Raw genomic sequence first — 22,077 nt, forward strand, 5'->3', positions numbered from 1 at the left:
CTACCTGCCCCTCAAATTTGCATATGATTATATGTATTTTAAATATGTTATATGTCATAATAGAGTTGGTATTTAACATCAAAGCTAATAGTTAGGTTGACAAAATGACATGAATGATACGATATTGTCATTTTCAATTCTAATTTAAGAAGGTCCAATGCAATTAACCTAGGGATGAAAATGAATAGTATGAACTTAGATATTTGTGGGTTTTTAGTTTCCTTTTTGTGAATTCAAAGCAAATGCGAATATTAATTATTGGATTCCATTATTTGAATCCATTTTATGGATCTAAACTAAACTTGCTTTTATTCTTATGTTATCGGTAATATCTAAGGTGATATATTATTATAGTGGGATTTTATGGGATCCTTTTTAAAGCAGTTGTTGTAGTTAAAAGATGGAAACGGGGAGATTGTAGGTATTTGATTAAGCCATGTCAAGAACTTAGAAATTGTGTTGGTGACTTAGAACTTGTTAAATCGATTATCGAATATGTTGCTTTTCTTTAGAAATTAGTTTCTCCTTCTTTAGTGATGAAATCATATGAACCAGTTAAAAGGTAAACTTAACATTTCTCAATGTAAATCCTATGTAGCATGATCAACAATGGACTGGTGTTTCTTTTTCTTTCTTTCTTATTTCAATCGTTGATTTAAAAGAATCCACTACAACAAGATCTTTAAATAGATGCTACATGTGTTATTTGTTTTACTTTTTAAATTTTTATTAAAAACATTTGACCTATTGATCAATGGCGTTCACCATATCCCCAAGGTTGTGGAATTGATGTACAAGCTGTGCTTGTATGGTAATTTAAATGAGTGTGTGTATGGATATGCACATGACCAAAACGTAAACTTACTAATAGTTTAACTGGGGGTATTCAAATTTCAGTTAAAATCGAATTAACCGATTGAATGATCTAATTCGGTTAATTGGTTGGTTAACCAATCTAATTCGGACAGAGGTCAATTAATGATTTTTTAAAAGTTTGATTATTAGGTAATTTGGTTCGAAATCAGGTAATTCGGTTAATTATGTAGTGTTTCAAGACTTAAAATTTCAATTAATTTCGTTAATTCGGTTAGCTTTCAAGATAAATGAACATTATCGATGTATTTTTTTATATGTTTTATACTTGTTTTAACAAAAAAAATATAAATTTCGTTTTGGTTAATTCGGTTAATACTAGTTCGCATAATTCAGTTAATACTAGTTTGGTTCGGTTAATCATTTGAACACCCCTAAGTTTAACAACCTTGGGTGTAATTTACCTATAGAAAAATAACCCACCATCCGTATGCTCTTTTTGAGATAATGCCTAGAACTACCCATAGCTTATTCAACACATTCGAACCCATGCCATTCTACATTGACAATAATGCCCATGTTAGTTGAATTAAGACTCAATCGACTAAAATTATATTTTAAATATGTTATATGTTGTATCTGAGTTGGTATTTAACGCTAAAATTAATGCTTAGGCTAATAAAATGATATGAATGATACGATATTATCATTTTGAGTGCTAGCTTAAGAAGGACCAATGTAATTAACCTAAAGATGAAAAATGAATGGTGGGAATTTGGATATTTATAGGTTTTTTATTTACTTTTTACGAAATTAGATTATTTGTATACACTTTTAGTTGTATGAAAACTTCAACCCATTTTATTTTTATATTATATATTTTAGTTTTTAAAATTTTTTTTTTATATTATAAAAAAGAAAAAATCCGCGATATGATTAGTGTAATTTGAATTCAGATCACATCTATGGTGGTTAACACGGTTAACACGAAATTATATTTTAAAAATATTTTATGGTAAAATTATATTCAAAATTACAAATATCCGACTATTATATATCATATGTACCATAGAGTAGTTAATAGAAAAATTATAAAGGAGGAGAAACCTCCCACAAAATGCTATCACCGTCTAAGTCTAGAAACAGCCATAAAATGCCAATATACTCGTCTGACTGCTAAATCTCCGCCCTTCCTTCCTTATCACACCCAACACACTCTCTTTTTCCTTTTTATTTCCCTCTTATATTAATCATCATATATTCATCGTCCCTACCATTTCTCTTCTATCGGATTACAGACCTTCACTTATTTTTTTCTCAATGATTAATACGCTTTCTTCATTATCCTTTCTCTAAAACCACCTTCGTTTTTCATTTCTTTGTCAGCTTCACCGGCTCTATATATCGCCGCCACTTAGTTTTTTTCCCCTTCATTCAGTTCATTAAAGATCCATTTTCTTTTTTATCTTTTACCTCAAAAGCTTGAAAAAAATGGCTCCAAGGAACAGCCGTGGAAAAGCCAAAGGAGAGAAGAAGAAGAAAGAAGATAAGCGTAATAAATTTTCTATTTCTTTTTTTTTCTACTAATCAGCTCATTTTAAGTTTAAAATCCGCCATTATTATTCGTTTTTCACTAAAAATTAACCTCAATTTTGCAGTTCTTCCATTAGCGATGGATTTTACCGTACACCTTCCCGATGAAATCCATGTTATTCTCAAGGTTTGTTTTAAAAATGTATTTCATGTTCTTTTTGCAGCTTCCATAATTTATTAACAATAATTAGTAATTAATTACGAGCTTTTGCTTCTAATTTTTGTTTGGCACCATGCGTGTGTGGTGCTTACGAGTTTCTTTAAAATTTAGAGGCGACTTTTCATTGCACATGCTTTTCGAGCTTTGTTAAGGTTTAATTCTGTTAACAGTACTTGTACTCTTTAAACTTTTGTAGTTTAGTCCTTTTCCTTTAAATTTCAGTAAACTAAAATTAAAGTAGGAGCGAATCTGGAAATTTTTTTAGGTGGAGTTGGAATTGAATTATAAATTTTTTATAGGTTAAAATATAATTTTATCTTGTATTTCACTATTTTTTGGGGAATTAAATAGATTTTTTTTTCATTTTTTGGGGTCAAGATGCAATTTTATCACATATTAGCTTATAATCTCATCATTTATGAGGGGATTGAATTACAATTTTCCCATTAAATTTTAAATCAAAATCTTTGAACATATTCATATTTAAGATAAGTTCATAATTTAAATTAGCCTTAATAAAAAATAAAAGGATTCAATTTTAAAATTTCAAAAAGTAAAGGGATTGGGCATAGAACTAGACCATATTTTAATCCTTGTTACTAAAAATGCTTATTTATTTTTGTATCTCCCTATAATTTGTGAAAAATTAAATGAATTAAAATTCAGCTGTTGCGTGATTAAGTTAGGTTACGGTTGCGTAATTTGACTGTTGTAATATTTTGGTTTTTTGTGGACAAATTGGCAAGAAATTAAAATTTTTCTTTTTCATTTCATTTTCTATTTTTTAATTTTCACATTTTTTTGTCTGAATTTTTCATAATTGGTCTAAATTTATTAATTTAATTTTGAAAAAAAATGTGCAGGGAATATCAACGGACAAAATCCTAGACGTTCGTCGTCTTTTGTCGGTAAAAACCGAGACCTGCCACGTCACAAATTTTTCGTTATCTCATGAGGTGAGGATAAAAAGGTGCATGCAATTTTTTGTACATTATTTTGTTAAAATAAATTTAGAAAAAAGATTTATTTTGTTTTTTTTAATTCAAAAACCTTATTTTTTATTTGTTTAATTTTATAATTCATAAAATTTCGACCAATATGTATATATATATTAAAAATCCATGGAAGGACACAAACGTATAGATTCAAATTGACAAGTTGAAATATTGTTGTAAGTCATTGAATCAATCACGCTGTGGCAATCGTTTTCTACCTGTGGATAATTTATGTATAAGTCCTCAAAATCGTATCACTTTATTTAAATGAGTATTTATACTTTTGTTACACTTAAATAAGCCCTTAATCTATAATTTGTATCCAATTAAGACCCTAACATTTAATTTATACCTAATAAAATATTTCATTTGCAATAAGGGTTTATTTGGATATAAAAAAAGGTACAGGGCTTGTTTAACAAAATTAAACTAGTTCAAAGACAAGCTAAATTGGGAGGAAAGTTTAAAAAAAATGGAGGGCCAAAGCAAAAAATTTTGTGTCAAAATAGCTTTAATTGAATTATTAATTTTTTAAGTACCAAAGTGATTTTTTTAATAAAAGGATTAAAAGAAATTAAATTGAATTATTAAAAGTGTGCATGTACATTTCATTTTTGCTCAATTGGTCAATATAAATTTAGAATTTCTTTTAAATATAACGAAAATATTTATCAAAGATAATGTTTAATTTAATTTTCAATTGTCAAAACTTCCGTTATCCATAAAAGAAAATTCCAAAGTTTTTGTATTGAAATGAGAATTGAGAGAAAGTTGGGTGACTTTTTCGCAATTTAGGCTTAGTTAAAGGGCAAGATTTAATCCCAACTGAAACTAATTTTTTTTCATTTACTTTTGTTTTTACACTTTTACAGGTTAGAGGGCCGCGGTTAAAAGATGCGGTCGACGTTTCAGCGCTTAAGCCGTGCGTTTTAACTTTGACGGAAGGTAAAATTTTAAACGAGGAAAAAGTGAATAATATGGCCATTGCATTTGCATGCTTTTAAGTACGTAACTATTATTAACACACAAAAAAAACCCATAAAAAAATACTAAAATTTTGATTGCAAAAACGAACAGAGGACTACGATGAAGACGGCGCGGTGGCGCACGTTAGACGGGTGCTGGATATCGTGGCCTGTACTACGTGCTTTGGTCCGTCGGCCGCTGCCAAAGATCAGATCAAGCCTGACGCTAGCAAGAATGCGCCGGCTGCTGGGGAGAAGGGCGGTGTCGCCGCCAAGAAAACCGCCGCCAGTACGAATAAAGAATCTTTGTCAAAATCTCCAGCGAAGGACGTACCAGTCTATGTAGACGGCGAGATAAGCCATTCTCGTCCTAAGCTTGGCTCCTTCTATGAATTCTTTTCCCTTTCTCATCTCACTCCTCCTCTTCAGTGTACTTTCTCTCTCTCTCGATCTCTCGAGCGAACTTTGAATTTTTTCTTGTTTCCCGCGCGTACAGTTTGAACTTAGCGAGAGAAACTTTTTTTTTTTCATCTCACTTTCAGTTATAAGGAGGACGGCGAAGCGCCATGTTGAGGAGATCGCCACTGACGATCATCTCTTCTCTCTAGAAGTGAGATTTTCCGTTTTCGTTCTTTAACCGCTTGTAGTGATGCGTCTTTTTCTTCGCAAATGCTATATCTCTCTTCCTCTTGAATTTGTAATATAAAATTCTGATAATAATCAGGTTAAGCTTTGCAATGGAAAGCTGGTTCACGTGGAAGCTTGCCGGAAAGGATTTTATAGCGTTGGGAAGCAGCAGATCCTTTGTCGCAATCTTGTTGATTTGTTGCGCCAACTGAGTAGAGCTTTTGATAATGTCAGTTTTTTATTTCCCTCATTTTACGATATTACTTCTGTTTGTTTATTTTCCTTTTATCGAAACTACTAAAATGCTTTTTGCCCCCCCAAAAAAACAACAACTAATAAAATGCTTTGAAATGAGATTCGCATCAACTCTTGATCATCTTCATATTTTGCAGATTATGAGATTATGTTGTCTTGCATGCGTTATTTAATGGTTTTCCCTTGATAAGCATGATAATATTTGGTCGTGTAGTTTGTTTATCAGTGAATCTTAAGAGTTGAGGTACTTCTATGGTGGAATCTTTGATAATATTTGTGTTTTTAAGCTGAATGGGTTAGTTTGGAGATTCATTTTGATCATTGGGAAATTTATGAATTCGAGCTTAGGTTTTTGATCTATTGATATTCTGGAGATGTGATGGATGTTTAGTTAATCTTTGATCATGGATGTGGTTTCTGCTTCGTTGGGATTAAAAGAGATAATACCGCAGTTGTGTGATAACATTTTGAGAATTTGAGGTACTATTGGTGTTAACGTTTGTGACTTCTCTTGGGGAAAAATATATTATTTTAAAAGATGAATGAGTATTGTGGAGAATGATATTAGAGATATTATGGATTTTGATTTTGGTTTGGAATTTTGATGGATGCTTGGTGAATCTTTGATCATGGATATGAGTTTTGCTTGTTTGAATTGGAGTATGATTGGTTGAAATTTTTGTGAACCCTGGTAGATTTTGTTTTTAACGTTGCACTATGGTAAGGTAGTTGTTGATGATGCATAAAGAACAGATGCTTATTTTGGTTTTGGTGAAACCATGATGATAAGCACTGATGTTGTGTACATTCGTTGAAGTAAATTTGTTATTAATTTTGGAAGCCCAATTTCCTGAAATATAATGGTAAACATGATTAATTTTTTCTTATAATTTTTTACTTAGGTTAATATGGTTATTAAGTGATACATTTCATTGGTTAGTAATTTATATGATTTCAATTATTTGGAATTATATAGCTTCGAATTTTTATATATGGATTTGTCATCGATTTGGACGTTGACTTGGGGAAAATAATATTGGATTTGTTTGGTTAAAAGAAACTTTTCGAATATTATGATGTTTAAGCTTTGTACTGCAACTATTATGTCTTTGAAACTGAAAGTAATAATATTTGAATAGGAAGTTGAATCGAGTACTGTAAGATTTACGTAAGAATTGTATCATGCTAAACTTGTGGATATAATCTATTGTTTGGCTTGACCTTTACATAGTTTTGTAATGGTTAAATTGATGAGAAATTTTTCGATAGTTTGTGTAAAATAAAAAATTGTAGTTAGTGTGTGATGCTTGAGGTAACTAGATAAGTTGTTGACTTCTTCAATCGGTTGAAAGTTCTCTTCAAAGAGATTTTAAGGACAATATTACGAATCTGCTGCGCTTCTTTTCTATGTGTTTCCTTTGACTTGTTTTTGTCAAGTAACTAAATTTTGTCTGAACCAAAGTTGTATTTTTCAGTTCATGTTCCCTCTTCTGGTTTATGTAAACAACATCCTCATGTTAATATCTTGATATGCATATTACAGGCATACGCTGATCTCATGAAAGCATTTTTGGAACGCAACAAGGTATGTTCATTGCATCACTGCTTGTCATTTAATTTAATTGCTCTGATGGACTCAGTTCAAGATATTGGTTATCAAGATAAACTACTATCGTATTGTTTCACAACTTTGCTTTTCTTTTTGAATTTCTTTTTTCCAGTTTGCGAATCTTCCTTATGGCTTTAGAGCCAATACATGGCTTGTACCTCCAATCGCAGCACAATCACCTTCAAATTTCCCACCTCTTCCTACAGAGGATGAAACATGGGGGGGCAATGGAGGCGGTTTAGGAAGAGATGGCAAAAGTGATTTGATACCTTGGGCCAATGAGTTTTCATTTATTGCATCTATGCCTTGCAAGACAGCAGAGGAGAGGCAGATAAGGGACAGGAAAGCATTCCTTCTTCACAGTCTATTTGTTGACGTGGCCATTTTCAGATCCATTAAGGCTGTGAAGCATGTAACGAAAAAGCTAAATTCAAGTTCAATAAATAATGATGAACCTCTTTACTCCAAGAGAGTGGGGGACTTGAATATTATGGTAATGAAAGATGCTTCGAATGCAAGCTGTAAGGTGGACACTAAAATTGATGGTATCCAAGCAATTGGAGATCAAAAGAATTTGCTGGAAAGAAACTTACTGAAAGGGATCACAGCTGATGAAAATACAGCTGCACACGTAAGACATTTTAAGAAAAACCTTAATCATGAACGAACTTCTCTTCACAATTTAGGATTCTACGTTCTGAATTGGTGAGATTGAAACAACTTTTACATGTCGACTGCAGGACATTTCCACTTTAGGTGTGCTAAATGTGAGATACTGTGGCTATATTGCCACTGTGAAAGTTGAGAGGAGAGAGAATCAGCAAAGCAGTCATCCATCTCAAAGCATTGAACTTGAACAGCCTGAAGGCGGGGCCAATGCCCTCAATATTAACAGGTTATACTAATTCCCACTATATGTTAAGCATCTGTATGTATGAGTTGTATAATATATATTTTTTCAAACTATTGATTTGATATATTTTAATATGCTTGATAATGGATCTCTTCTTGAGTGTATACAGTATGATTCAAAAACATTATACTGTTTCAAGCTTGAATAAATCTTTTCTAATGTTCAACATTAATCTTTCTTGGAAGGATAACTTAAACCTCAAAGATGTAAACTAGGGAATTGGAGGTCGCTTGACTTGCATTTAGATGCTTCTGCTTACATATTTCAAGTTTCAACAAAATTTTCTTTGTGTTTGATGGATGGATCTCTTCTTGAGTGTATTTACACAATGATTTAAATATACTGTTTCAAGTTTGAATTAAATGTTTTCCAATCTTTAATAATCTTTCTTGGAGGGATAACTTAAACATCAAAGATGCAAATCAGTAGATTGGTGGTCACTTGACTTGCATCTAGATGGTGCGGCTCTTGTAAATCTTTCCCTTTGTACAGTATTTATTTTAGGGTTTTGCTAACAAGTATCCATTAGGCAATCTTTTAACATAGACTATTTATTTTAATAACATTGTATTAAATGCATTGGTTGAAAACTTCATTTATTGTTTCCAATGCAGAAGATATTATTATGTATAGTAACCTTTAAGAGCGTCCTTAGAGCACTCGTTAGCAAAATCCTTTGTTTTATCCTGGAGCTCAAACCTAAATGATGGAAATCACAGGATTGGTGCTTGCTTGAATTGCATCTAGATGGCGCGCCTTGTATATAGATTCAAGTTTCAACTAATCTTTCCAAGTTTATTTTTCCTGTAGGAAAGACATTAGCCTCAAAGATGGAAATCATTTATAGGTGGCCGCTTGAGTTATATCTAAATGGTGTAGCTTACAGATCTTTCCAAAATTCCGCTAAATATTTTCTAGTATCTTATTATCCTGAAGGGAAAGCTCAAACCTCAAATATGTAAATCATTATGTTGGTGTTTTTGCTTGAGTTGCATTTAGATCGTCTGGCTTACATGTAGGTTTTTAAGGAGTTTTATCATTTTCTCCATCTTGTATAATGGAAAAACATAGTAATTTATTTAGTACCATGCATTTATTGCTCCATAGTTTTGGTATGATTTTTGGTTCCTTTGGCTTCATGAGCAGAAATCTTAACAGTTCCTTTTTTTTTCCTCTCAGTTTGAGATTACTTCTTCACAAAACAAAACCTTCAGAACCCAATAAGCCAGCTTCACCTTCAAAAATTCTGGAACATGAAGAGCCTAGTTCTTCCCAAATTTCTGTAGAGGGTTTGCTGGAAGAAAGTATTGCTAAACTTGAGGAAGAGGAACTCAAACAGGAACCTTTTGTGAGATGGGAACTCGGGGCCTGCTGGATACAACATTTGCAGGACCAAAAAAACACAGAAAAAGATAAAAAACCATCCAGGGAGAGGCCCAAGAACGAGATGAAGGTTGAGGGACTTGGGACACCTCTTAGGTCCCTCAAGAACAAGAAAAAAACAGATGGGAATGTAGGGTCTGTAAACTCAAATTCTCATCCAGGCGCTGTTGAAAAAGTAACTGGTGCTCCTATGGAATCTACGCTTCAAACCAATTCAAGAGATGGTGAACTTGTGTTGAAGAGCAAGTTATCTGAAGAGGCCTTTGCTCGACTTAAAGAATCGGATACTGGACTTCATTGCAAGGTAAATATTCTTGGATACTGATACCATAGAATTTGTTATATGACGAAGCATTTGTCTAATGTGCCCATTTTATGTGACAGTCTTTGCAGGAACTTATTGACTTGTCACAGAAATATTACACTGAAGTTGCTCTTCCGAAATTGGTAACCCTGACTGTTGCTTCCTCATTTTCTTCATTGTGTCTGTAGGTAATGCTATAGAAATTCCTGGTTCTAGAACTTATTAAGCTATTGCAGGTTGCAGATTTTGGGTCTTTGGAACTCTCACCAGTTGATGGGCGGACCCTTACTGATTTCATGCATACTAGAGGTCTTCAGATGCGTTCTCTGGGACATGTTGTAAGTGCTATAGTCTGATATCTTTTGATTCTTAAATGCTTTATTTATACATCTTTATCCAGATTGGAAAGGAATTCTTAACTCTATTCTTTTTTCTTCCCAAAGTTTTGTGCAGATCTGCCTAGTGTATAAGTAGTTTCATAATTTTATTAGTTTTCTGAGCAGATTTAATTTGTATGTTTTAGAAACATCATTCACATATATTGCATCATAGTTTGTGAAAATTCACTACAGTCTATCATCTTTTGCTGCCTATCCCATTGTCATAAAATTGCTTCTGGTGTTTTGAGCCTGTGAGATATGGCAATATGTAACACTGACTTCGTTATTTTCCTTAATAAGTTATTAGTTGATATTTCTATTCATAATAAGTTATTGGCTGATGTTGCTTTTTTACTCAGGTCAAGCTTTCCGAAAAGCTATCGCATGTGCAGTCACTTTGTATTCATGAGATGATTGTTCGGGCTTTCAAGCATGTTGTGCAGGCAGTGATAGCCACGGTTGATAACACTGATAAAATGGCTGAATCAATAGCTTCTGCACTGAACCTGCTGCTTGGAGTCCCTGATAATGGAGAACTACACAAGTCTTGCAGAATCCATTCCCTGGTGTGGAAATGGTTGCAGCTCTTCTTGATGAAGCGATATGAATGGGATATTAGCAACTTAGATTTCAATGAAATCAGGAAATTTGCAATTCTACGTGGATTATGCCATAAGGTATTAAAGGCTATGATTTTTTGTTCAAGCTTTTAAGGATTTGTACATGAATTACATTCCACTGTGTTGACTAATTAGTTGTAAGAAGGCTATATTGCCCTTTGCCACTGTTTTTGAAATTACAATGAGATGATGCATAGGACTGCATCCTGGATAGTTTATAACTTTATAACCTAGTTTCATTAGTGCTTTTGTCATGGAAAGAGCATATAAATTTTGTAGGTAACAATGCTTCTCCCTGCCCCAGCCCCCTTGCTGTCTCAGTAGATGTAGATGATAGATTCCGCTATTAAATTGGCTAAAAAACACATTTTTACTGTTAAGAATTGAGAATAAGGGAATTCTCTATGGCTATATAGGATACTTTGTATGCCTAGGGAATGGTTATAAACAAAAAAAACTGGATGTGTTGCTGGTAAAATATTGATTTCCTTCTCTCCTTTGTTTCTTTTAGGTAGGAATTGAATTGGTTCCACGGGATTTTGACATGGATTCTCCTACCCCGTTCCGACCATCAGATGTTGTAAGCCTGGTTCCAGTCCATAAGGTGATAAACTCAATTCATGGAACGTTTTCTTTCTTCCTCCTGAACTTTGTTTCAGAATTTGTTGATTTTATTATTGATTTGTATTTTATTTCTTTTCAGCAAGCAGCATGCTCATCTGCTGATGGAAGGCAACTTTTAGAATCATCAAAAACAGCCTTAGATAAGGGAAAACTCGAAGATGCAGTGACTTATGGAACCAAGGTATATGTCTTGTATCCTCTTTCCAAGATTATATGCCTTGTTCCCACCTTGTGCTTCTTCAATCTCTTGTATCTAACCTGTTGTATTTTTCCGGTTTTGGCAGGCTCTGTCAAAGCTGGTAGCAGTTTGTGGTCCATATCATCGAATGACAGCTGGGGCTTACAGCCTTCTTGCTGTAGTTTTATATCACACTGGAGACTTCAATCAGGTCTTGTTGTGAACCATTTCTATCCTTCAATTTGGGCAAATCCATGTTATACTAGAGCAATATTACCCTAAACAAATTTATAGAAGTATTCTTATCAAATGTTGTCTAATTTTATTTACTGAGAGTTTCAATTTGAATTTAAATTAGTAATCTTTTCCAATTTCAGGCCACTATTTATCAGCAAAAAGCCTTGGATATTAATGAGAGAGAACTAGGACTAGACCATCCAGACACAATGAAGAGCTATGGAGATCTTGCTGTATTCTATTACAGGCTTCAGCATACAGAACTTGCTCTTCAGTACGTTTGTTTTCATTTTATGCATTTCAAATCATGGTTTAAAATCTTGTTGCGCGTTGTGAGTTTTTGAATAAAATCTTGCAATATGGTTTAAAATCATTTTTCTTTTCTTTCTGGCTAACCTTTTTAATCTAAACATTTATAAATTATTATTGATCAGATATGTAAAGCGTACTTTGTACCTTTTACATCTTACTTGTGGCATGTCTCATCCAAATACTGCCGCAACATATATAAATGTAGCCATGATGGAAGAAGGCCTGGGCAATGTTCATGTTGCCCTCAGATATCTACACAAAGCTCTGAAGTGTAACCAAAGGTTACTTGGTCCAGACCATATTCAGGTGTGAATTTTTTTTATCTTTTCCTATTTAATATTCTTCGATCTTTGTTATTTTCTTTTTCTTTTATATGAATCTATGATGCTATTTTGTTAAATTATCACAAAAATCTTCTTATATGGCTAAAACTAAAGGCATTCTAGAGTTTTTTTTTTTTTAAAATTTTTCTTGGGTTTTCTTTTAAAGCTCAAGTGCTTGCTTTTATAATCTTAACTGACGAAGTGCATTCATAACTACAGAGAATTAATGGTCTTCATGAGCATGATAAGTTAGATCATACTGTGGTTAGTAAGACAATACTGTATCAGATGTTGTTGTTGCTGAAATGCAGGTTCTCTACAAACATGTAAATGACTACATAAAATTTTATTTTCGGGATATACATCCTCCCAAATCAGCTGTTAGGAAGTATCACTAATATTTTATGAAGTTGTGTACTTTTGGTTTCCTTTTCCCCTAACCAGAATAACACTTTTTATGTTAACGTCTCCAGACAGCAGCAAGTTATCATGCAATAGCAATTGCGCTCTCATTGATGGAGGCTTACCCTTTGAGTGTACAACATGAACAAACAACCTTGCAAATTCTCCGAGCAAAGCTGGGCCCCGATGATTTGCGTACCCAGGTATCTTATTCAGTTCATAGATTGAACATGTACTCTATTCAGATCACTAATAGAAGTAACCTGTGGCCTATAAACAGTGCAGCTAGTGGTTCAAACACTTAGTTGGCAGAACAAATTATAATGAAGTGAAAGTTCGCAGAAACAGCAGCTTGCTAATTTTTGACATATGCACATCAAGTGCATGAATTAAATCAATAATTTCTGACAGCATGTGTTAGATATGATTAATTTTTACATGTATTTCATTTTATTTGATTCATTTCACCAATGCATTATTGCAACTTCTTATCCCTGCAGGATGCTGCTGCATGGCTTGAGTACTTTGAGTCCAAGGCATTTGAACAACAAGAAGCTGCTCGAAATGGTACTAAGAAGCCAGATGCATCCATAGCTAGCAAAGGCCATCTAAGGTATTATCTTAGATATTCACCTCATAAGTGACTAGGAAATAGTTGATCGTTGTGAATGTCATGTAGTTTCCTTTTTGCTACTTCATGTGCTATTCACATAATTGCTCCTTCTGTTATGTCGGTTTCTTGTATATCTCGGAGTTAGCATGTGGAAAAAGTAATCAATGCCTTCTCTTGGGGATTCTAAAAATGTCATTTGTCTATTTTGGACCGAGCTCTAACTTGCTTATGGACTAATATTTCTCTCTGCTTAAGAAAATTAGAAGTGTCTTGAGCTCATTACCAAAATAAGAGATCAGTTTTTAATATGATCTATGGTACCATAAACACCTCCCTCAGCCTCTGCTTGTCATGGCTGGTGGATTATAATTTTATTTGTACCAAATTGAGTAAAATGTAAACAAAACTTTAGCTTCTTGTTTCAAATGTGCTGTAGCTGGCCACAATACTTTCGAGCTATATAGCATCTAAAAGGCTTCTGTAGTGATTTAAAAGTTTAATATTGCAGTAATTAGTTGAGACAAGAAATTTTTGGTGCTTGGCCAAATTGTTAGCATTTGTATGCATATTTCCTACCCTTGTGTCTGCTACAGGATAGAATGTTAGACCCTCTTTTTACCATTTGGGGAAATTTAGACATTCTTTTACTTGTATTGATTTTTTATGCTATTTTGCAGTGTATCTGATTTGCTTGACTACATTAATCCAAATCATGATGCGAAAGGGAAGGGTATTGTGGCAGGAAAGAGAAGAAGCTTCGTTATGAAGGTAGGGTGGAGTTTTATTTATGGTTTCTCAAACTTTTTATTGATTGTTGATGATTAAAGCAAGACTCAAAATCCGATTCTCTTTACTAAGGGCAAAGGCTATAGCTTGATATTAGTTAGTATTTAGCTGCTGTCGGTAGGGCATTATCTAGATTTTGTTGGTGACCAAGTTTATGCAGATTGTCTAAAGCCTTTGAAGTAGTTTAAGGTCCTTAATTACTGAGTTGCCAAAATGTCATAATGAGGCCCCATATGACTGATGTACTGCTTAAGTAAACCTTAAAGAAATGATTGCACATTCTTCTCCTAGGAAGGGGGAAACTTTAAATTAAAAAGGAAAGTATCTAGGCATCCTGGTAAAGGCATAATCATGGAAAGACTCAACTGACAAGCCTGGATAATAGGAAGTCCGCAGGCTAGGAAAAGGGCAACATGACTTTTGGCATGCACCATCTGATGCGTGTAACATATTTCTTCCTTTTATTTTACCTAAAATTCACCTCGGATGCTATCTCAATTCTATTCTGCAGGTGAAGGGAAAAGTCCATCCAGAAAGCTCTGAGGATTCTCCTAAAGAAGCTGCAAAAGAGGATTCAGATGAAGAGAAACAATTCCCTGAACAGGAAGATAAACCAGATGCTAACCAGCAGACTAGCACTGTACCTTTGCAGCCCCATGCTCCTGTTGCAGAAGAGACAACAGAGACAAAAATAAACGTTGATAATCACATTCATTCTGAATTACATGCTGAAGGTGATGATGGATGGCAACATGTCCAAAGGCCAAGAGCATCTGCCTCACATGGTGGACGGCGATTAAAGCAGAGGCGAGCAACTATTGGGAAGGTTTTTAGTTATCAGAAAAAGAATGTTGATCCTCATGTGGAATTCCCTCTTGTCAAGGCCACTAATCAGAATAGTAGGTTTTACCTTTTAAAGAAACGAACTATATCTCATGGAGCTTATACAGAGCAGCACACCATGAGCCCCTCCCAAGGTTCAAAATTTGGACGGGGAATAATCAGAACTGTTGCATACAGGGTTAAGTCCACTCCATCTAGTAAAAGTTCAGCTAAAGTCTCTGGAAATGGAGGTGAGGTGCTTAATTCTTCAGGGGGATCTGCTTCTACCTTCGCACCAAATGATCTCCGACCAACAAACAATTCTCTAGTCAGTCTTGGGAAATCTCCTTCTTACAAGGAAGTAGCTTTGGCTCCTCCAGGAAGTATCTCCAAACTGCATATCAGGCCTGAAACTGATTGCCATGATAGCCAAGAGGCCCCAGACCACAACGCTGAACATCATCAAGATGAAATTAATGAGGCAAAAGACAGTTTTGACCAGGTGACTACAGGGACTGAAAACATATCTAAAGAGAAGAATGAAAATGCTTTGTTGGATTCAACTGATAGTTCAAAAGAGGAAATTGATGCGGTTGAAACCAAAGAAACTAGGTCACCTTCTGTGATGGAAGATAACTCTTCCTTGGTGGTGACTGAGAGAGAGGAAGGACAAGAACTTGAAGTTGGTGGTGATGAGGCTCGTGAAGTTGTACAGGATGGCATATACATAAATTGCATGCCGAGTTCAATTGATTCTCCTGAAAAGGAATTATCTGAGAAGGATTTGTCTCCAAGTTTTGAACCCCATAGTATTTCAAGTTCCGCATTACAAGGGGTAGAAGAATTGAAGGAGAAACCCTTGGTCCTAACTTCCGGTAACGGTCAGGGACTAACCAATAGGAAGTTGTCTGCCTCTGCAGCTCCTTTCAACCCATCAACACCCATTCCTCGTGCTGCACCATGCCCCGTGAACATCGTCCTTCCTCCTGGACCTGGACCTGTTCCAGCCATTGCACCTTGGCCAGTGAACATGCCTATTCATCCTGCATCTCCTCCTGTCTTACCAAATCCAGCATGCTCTTCCCCTCACCATCCATTTCCTTCACCTCCTCCAACTCCAAACATGATGCAGCATCTACCCTTTATGTATCCACCCTATTCTCAACCCCAACCTGTACCAACAAGCACCTTTCCTCTAACTAGTAGCCCTTTTCACCCCAGTCAATTTTCATGGCAGTGCAATGTGGGCCCCAGTGTACCAGAGTTCATTCCGGGGACAGTTTGGCCTGGTCATCCAATGGAGTTTCCCATACCATCACGGATTGTTGAGCCAATTACTGATCAGATATTGGAACCGAAAATCCAAGGTGATGATTCTAACCCTACTTCAGCTTCAATGCTGCCGGTAGATTTTGAGACTATTGGAGAAGCTAAGGAAGAAGTCAACATTTCAGCATCTGAAGCAATAAATAGTTCTAATGAAGTATCTAGAGCTGGGTTGGAAAGCCTGCAGGAAAATGGTCACTTGAACCATTGTCTAGACAACTCTGGAAATAAACCGAGCCAATACAACAGCCCAAACAAAAATGCTGGAGGCAGTGTTGAAAGGAAGAGTGATGATGAGAAAACCTTCAGCATTTTAGTAAGAGGTAGAAGGAACCGAAAGCAGACGTTGAGAATGCCAATCAGTTTACTTAGTCGACCATATGGCTCGCAGTCTTTTAAACTTATATACAATAGAGTTATCAGAGGGAGTGAAGTTCCAAAAAATACTGGCCTTTATTTGAGTGATAATTGTACAGCTAGTGCCACAGCCACATAGCTAAAAGCCCTTTTTTTCCTTGCTGATTTTACCGTAGCAAGATTGTCAGAACAGGGTAGAGAACACAAATTTTGATCAGTCCTACGAGAGGCGAAGAGAATTCTTTCTGGCTTTATGGTAACAGACTGCTTTATCCATTGGATTTGTGATCTAAAATGCAGGTTGGTTTTATTTAACTGAGGCCAATTATGTCTTTTGCTTTCCATTCACAAAGAGGTGTATATGCATCACATGCCATGTTTCACTATCTTCATTTTTTTGGTACTTCTATTTCACAAATAATAGTTAGGTCATCATAGCCCTTTTAAGCTCTTTAGAAACTAGGAACACTCTTAAAATCATATAGATGCAGAAAAAATTTCTCTTTCCCTTTGAACTATCATATTAATTATAACAAAACATTTTTCAGGTATTTTATTTGCTTCGTACTAGATTCAGCTATAAGTATGAACAAGGACAAGTGCGGCTTTTCAAATCAGGTAATCATGACTTAACAGTTTTTATGTGTTTTTATCTTTGATGTAGTTTCCATTGGTAATTGTTAATCATTCATTAATTCAGAAAATGACCCTTTGTGGCTGTAACATATAAAAATGAACCGCTAATGAGTTGGCTTGTTGGTTAAGGCAGAGGTCTTGGGTCCTTGAGTACTTAGATTCGAGTTTCATCATCCATAATTGTGATGTGTGGGTCTCAATCCCACTAGATGTGTATGCCATGTGTGGGTTTTGTCTCTTTTTTTTCAAATTGGTCCGGTTCTGTTTGATTCTTTGTCTGCTATGATTTTGTATTGGTTGGATTCTATATTATAGTTGGTCGGACATAAATTTGTACCTGTATTTATTTTTGAATTTGCTGTTATTATCTCTTATTTTGAATTTTATTGTTTGTTAGTGTTTTAAAATAATTCCCCTAGGATTATCCCTTGGCTTCCTCCGTGTACAAATAGGCTTTTTGCCATGTATAACTGGTGTGTTTTTTATGTGCTCATATGACATTTTGGTTTTCTCCTGCAGGTTCAAATGGTAATAACTATTGGGGATTTAAAGCAGTTGTTAAGGTGACAATTTTGGTCTATACTTTAGTTAGAACAATTTTTTTAAATCATAGAATTTTAAACACTGATTTCACCTTTTCGATCTTCAATAGAAATGACATTGATAGTTGGTTTTATTCAATTGTATATGACTTGAGTTTTGCCTTTTGCTTTATCCGCATCGTTGTATTGCTCAAATTAGCTTAGTTGCTCCGGTTTATAATGATTGCAAATGAAAAAATAGCTTTTGCATCTCCTGTTGTCCCAACTGGCAAGGTACTCTCATTTTTTTGTGGTCACATCGCCCCAGTGTCGTGCTTATAAGTTAGTATTGTCTTCTTTAGATATCCACTGGCTCCTCAAAGCTTTGTCACCCGAAGATATGCCTCCCCAGATTGAAACTCAGGACCTTGTTGCAACCATGGAAGGCTCACCTTCAGCTGATTTTTTGAGGAGTTGGTTGGAATACAAAAGGGACTATACCGGCTTATAGGCACGACGCCAGTGCAATGCAGCACAAGAAAATGAGAGCATCTTGCAGGTCAGCGGGCCTTGACGCCTGCAGTTCCATATCCTTTTCTTATGGAATGTTGATGGGAGGTTGGTCTCGGATCCTCAAACAGTGGAAGTATTGTGCCCAGGATGTCTATGCTCGGTTTTTGCCTTGAGTTGTCTCCCAACCCCGAAGAGAGCCCCATGGGTTCATAGAGTTTGAGGAGCGCCTCGCCACCAATGATATGTGAGCATTTGGCCTTGGTGGGGTTTGAATCCATGCCCTATATGACATTAGTGGGTAAGAACACTACCACTTGGCTAGGCGCTCCCCAAACTCCATAAACTCGTTGAGCCCTCCTCGGAGTCAGGAGACAAAATTTGGGGTTAAAACTGAATATAGACACCCGGAGCACAATAGCTCCACTCTTGAGGGTCCAAGACCAACTTCCCTTTAACATGGATAAAAATCAAAACCAAATCGCTTCGAGTTTTGACATAGTAATAGTATACTACCAAGTGATAAACAATGGACATGAAAAAATAGTCATGCTTTGAAAAAAGTAGGTATGTTTACAATTACGCTTTGACAGAGAAAAAAATTGAGCCATTCTGTCTCAGGAAAAAAAAAACTGAAATTGGAATTCTTCAACTTTGACAAACAAATATGAAGCTAATTTAATCACTTTTTGACACGATCAAAACTCACACATGAAAATAGGTTTCAGTTCAGGGGTTAAATTCAAACCATGTAGGATTGTGGGGTCCCTTTTGAACAACGGTGTTTAGCCATCATTACCAAAACCCCCTTTGATCCATCGAAAAATATCAACAAATTTTCTTCTTTTTTTTTTGAACATGAGTTACTAAATTGTATTCATTTGGAAGTTTGAAGGCAGATTGGACTTGTCTCTTCTTCTCCTCATACAGGAGAATGTTTCTAAAACAATAACTACAAGTAGAGTTATGGCAAGAAGGAACCCATAGCCAATCTTCCAGTCATCCCCTGCGCCAGCGTATTGAATTCCCAGTACGATGTTTAAAGATCCGAAGAAAAGGGCCATCCGTCCGAACCAAAGGTGGTACCTGTTCCAATATCGACGGTACTTTGAATCTTTATTCGGCCGTAGGAAAAACGCCATTACCTGGAATCATATTTGTCACATTTCATCAATATAAAAGAAGTATATCAGAGATGATTAATTGATAATCATGCATCGCAAACCTGAAGAATGCTAAGCACAAGAACAAAGATTCCTATGCCTCTATGTGCCGGGATATCGGCATTCATGCTTTGGTAAAGTTGTATACCGAGGAGTACGGATGCAAGTCCTAGGATGAACCCCAGGAATTGGATCACAGCATGAAGGTAATACCAGAGTGGATCTTTGTGCTTTAAGTATCTCGGGACGATTGCACCCGCTGGGAGAATTAAACCCCATGCCATTAAACCCAATATGCCGTGGTTTTTCCTCTGGCTTGTGTCAATGTTTAAAACAGATGCTGCAAATAGGGTTGATCCATGGTTATATCATGCTGCTTTTGAAAGAATGATAAGAACTAATAAGAGTTAGTATATGTACCTTGAGAGAAGTCGAACCAAACAGCGGTCTTATCGTCGTGTTTAGTTAAGTGGTGAAAACCAGTAGGGTACCTTGTTCCAAAAGCTAATAAAATCGGTTGTCGGCCAAGACGATGTTCGAACTTGGCTTGAAATGCCAAGTAAATCATTGCCCCATGAAGGGAAACAACCGGTGGAATACCGTTAAGTGGCAATTCACCTTTATCTGGTATGACTTGTGATGCATGGGCACCCTGCAAGTAATACTGCTTGATCCTTGCATGACCTTTTCTATTAAACCATCCCACCATGGCACTAGATCCAAGCATCATCCCGTTCCTCGAAAAACCGATCCCAACCCATCCTGTCGTGTAGACCGCCGATAATATGATTGTCATTACATTATCTTCCCTCTGATTGTACTGCATACACAGTAAGCAATGGTATAAGCTTAGTAAATGATTGGCTAATGGCTAATAAGTTGAAAGAAAAACAACTTACCCTCAAAACAAAGGTATTCCATATAGGTGAACACACCATTTTGGCAGTGGACATATTACCATAAGGTGGTCCAAGGAAACTTAGATCAGTACCACAAAGCTCAGATCTCCCATCTTCACCAGTACCGGCCGTAGTGATTGAACCATTGGTAAGAGGTTCATTCGTATCATGTTCAACCCGAACCTCCTCAAAACCGGCAACCACAAAATCTTTATGTACCATACAAAGAAGGCAAAACCCAACAAGGATCTTGGTAAAGGAAACAAAAAAACTTGGAATTGCCATTGAGATACAAGTGATCAAAGTGGTCTCAATTGACAATGTGAAGAACAAGAAGAAAAAGTGTGAAGGTGAAGTTGTGCATAGTGGTTAAGATGTTTTTTTAAGTTTCTTTGAACTTAAGGTTGCAATTATATGGTTGTTGCTGGTGATGGTTGTTGTTGGTAATCATCATTCCCACCAGCAAACTCATAAACAAATAAGCTTCTTTTTTTTTTGTCTTTGTCTTGAAATATTTTTTTTATGCAAATGTATTGAAGTATTTAGGTGGATTTAGATGGGTGTAATTTTAGCAACAAAGGGTTGGATGAAATGAAGTTGTTTTAAGGTAAACTGGTAAAATCTTAATAGGACTATTGTTCTAAAGCCAATTTGCCTTCTAAAGTAAGCACTACCTTCCTAAACGTTGATATGCTAACTAATAATAAATATATTAAAAAAAAACCCATAAAGTGGAAATCTAATTCAATTTTCTGTAAAATTAAACTATCATAACCCTCACGATTTAAGTAAAAGAACTTATGTAACAAATTTATAATATATATATACATATACATATACATATTGATACAAGATTTAGTTGGTAGCTGAGTTGATCGGTTTATCTTTTTCTTAATATAAGTGGATAGAGTATGAAGAAAAAAGAATTTTTCGTGAAGAAAGAGATGTGATAAAAAAGTGAAGAGTTTTGAGAGAGCAAACCCACCTTAAAAAGGTCCTTAGAAGGGTATATAAAGTGACTTTTTTTTAGCCGAATTTTGAATCATCAGAGTAGATTAGATTTTGGATCGGGTGATATATTCTATAATAATTCTATAATAATATATATATAAATAATATAGCTTTAGTTCAAATTTTGACAAAATTATAGTGTTGTAGCTCTAATAGAGTTTTGAAGACAAGCTTTTATTTAATTTGCTTTACTTCACGAGATAATATATATATATATATATATCAATCATTCGATAACTCAACCCTTAAAAAATAATAATAATGAAGGAATTGAATCTTTTCAAAACCTAATTTTAGTTGCTATGTTGTTTTTTTTTAATATGCTTTCTTACAACTAAATAATTAAATAAAGAAGAAAACATTTTATTAAAAACAAATAAAAAGTTTTATGATTATTTATATTTTATAGGAACAACAATCATTTCACAATCAGCTATATTGCCATTGAAACTAAAATACTTGAAAACCATGACAATAATTTTTCACTTAATTAATGCCCCATTGGTTGAGATTTTTATGGCATTACTGGAGGAAAAAAGAAGAAGCTAAAGAGACAGCCTGACTATTTGCAGATTAACCCTTGAACCATAATTTAATTTCCGAATAGGTCCTTCAATTTTTTTGTACAAAATAGTCCTAAACTATTTATTTTGTCCTATTTTGCTAAAAAAGTGTACGGTTCCAATAAGAGAGTGTCATTGTCACATTCTTATTGGTTGATATCATTTTTTAGGTTAAAC

At 35.0% G+C, this 22,077-nt stretch overlaps 2 protein-coding genes across 5 annotated transcripts; one reads left to right on the forward strand and one right to left on the reverse strand.

Moving 5' to 3' along the window:
• Positions 1–1,880: 1,880 nt before the first annotated feature.
• On the forward strand, positions 1,881–19,795 carry LOC107945864 (protein TSS). Of its 4 annotated transcripts, none has more exons than XM_041106726.1 (25): positions 1,881–2,365; positions 2,472–2,533; positions 3,430–3,522; positions 4,434–4,506; positions 4,639–4,956; positions 5,069–5,136; positions 5,251–5,382; positions 6,952–6,993; positions 7,130–7,648; positions 7,758–7,912; positions 9,110–9,617; positions 9,698–9,760; positions 9,854–9,955; positions 10,357–10,674; positions 11,129–11,221; positions 11,321–11,422; positions 11,526–11,630; positions 11,797–11,930; positions 12,091–12,274; positions 12,765–12,896; positions 13,194–13,306; positions 13,984–14,074; positions 14,604–16,897; positions 17,146–17,215; positions 17,753–17,914. In XM_041106726.1, exons 1-23 carry the CDS (start codon positions 2,305–2,307, stop codon positions 16,734–16,736), a joined length of 5,601 nt encoding a protein of 1,866 aa, XP_040962660.1. In that variant the 5' UTR covers positions 1,881–2,304; the 3' UTR covers positions 16,737–16,897; positions 17,146–17,215; positions 17,753–17,914. The 4 variants fall into 4 exon arrangements, with proteins under 4 accessions (XP_040962660.1, XP_040962659.1, XP_040962657.1 ...); XM_041106723.1 differs by adding an exon at positions 19,195–19,795 and having other exon boundaries at positions 1,932–2,365; positions 11,129–11,422; positions 17,753–17,796; XM_041106724.1 differs by adding an exon at positions 18,117–18,930 and having other exon boundaries at positions 1,932–2,365; positions 11,129–11,422; positions 17,753–17,796.
• LOC107945866 (cytochrome b561 and DOMON domain-containing protein At3g61750) lies at positions 18,801–20,842 on the reverse strand. The gene is made up of 4 exons (XM_016880017.2): positions 20,327–20,842; positions 19,848–20,247; positions 19,490–19,767; positions 18,801–19,409 (listed from the first exon to the last, which is right to left on the reverse strand). Exons 1-4 carry the CDS (start codon positions 20,609–20,611, stop codon positions 19,131–19,133), a joined length of 1,242 nt encoding a protein of 413 aa, XP_016735506.1. The 5' UTR covers positions 20,612–20,842; the 3' UTR covers positions 18,801–19,130.
• Positions 20,843–22,077: the final 1,235 nt, after the last annotated feature.

Source organism: Gossypium hirsutum, chromosome D12 (assembly GCF_007990345.1).
Source record: "Gossypium hirsutum isolate 1008001.06 chromosome D12, Gossypium_hirsutum_v2.1, whole genome shotgun sequence".
In the NCBI taxonomy this organism is placed as follows: Eukaryota; Viridiplantae; Streptophyta; class Magnoliopsida; order Malvales; family Malvaceae; genus Gossypium; species Gossypium hirsutum.

Coding starts and splice junctions, on each gene's coding strand:
- LOC107945866 (XM_016880017.2), bottom strand. CDS start 20,611: ATGGCAATTCCAAGTTTTTTTGTTTCCTTTACCAAGATCCTTGTTGGG. Junction 19,768..19,847: donor TTGGTTCGACTTCTCTCAAG/GTACATATACTA, acceptor CCCTATTTGCAG/CATCTGTTTTAAACATTGAC. Junction 19,410..19,489: donor TTGTGCTTAGCATTCTTCAG/GTTTGCGATGCA, acceptor ATATGATTCCAG/GTAATGGCGTTTTTCCTACG.
- LOC107945864 (XM_041106725.1), top strand. CDS start 2,305: ATGGCTCCAAGGAACAGCCGTGGAAAAGCCAAAGGAGAGAAGAAGAAG. Junction 2,366..2,471: donor GAAGAAGAAAGAAGATAAGC/GTAATAAATTTT, acceptor TCAATTTTGCAG/TTCTTCCATTAGCGATGGAT. Junction 11,423..11,525: donor CAGTGACTTATGGAACCAAG/GTATATGTCTTG, acceptor CGGTTTTGGCAG/GCTCTGTCAAAGCTGGTAGC.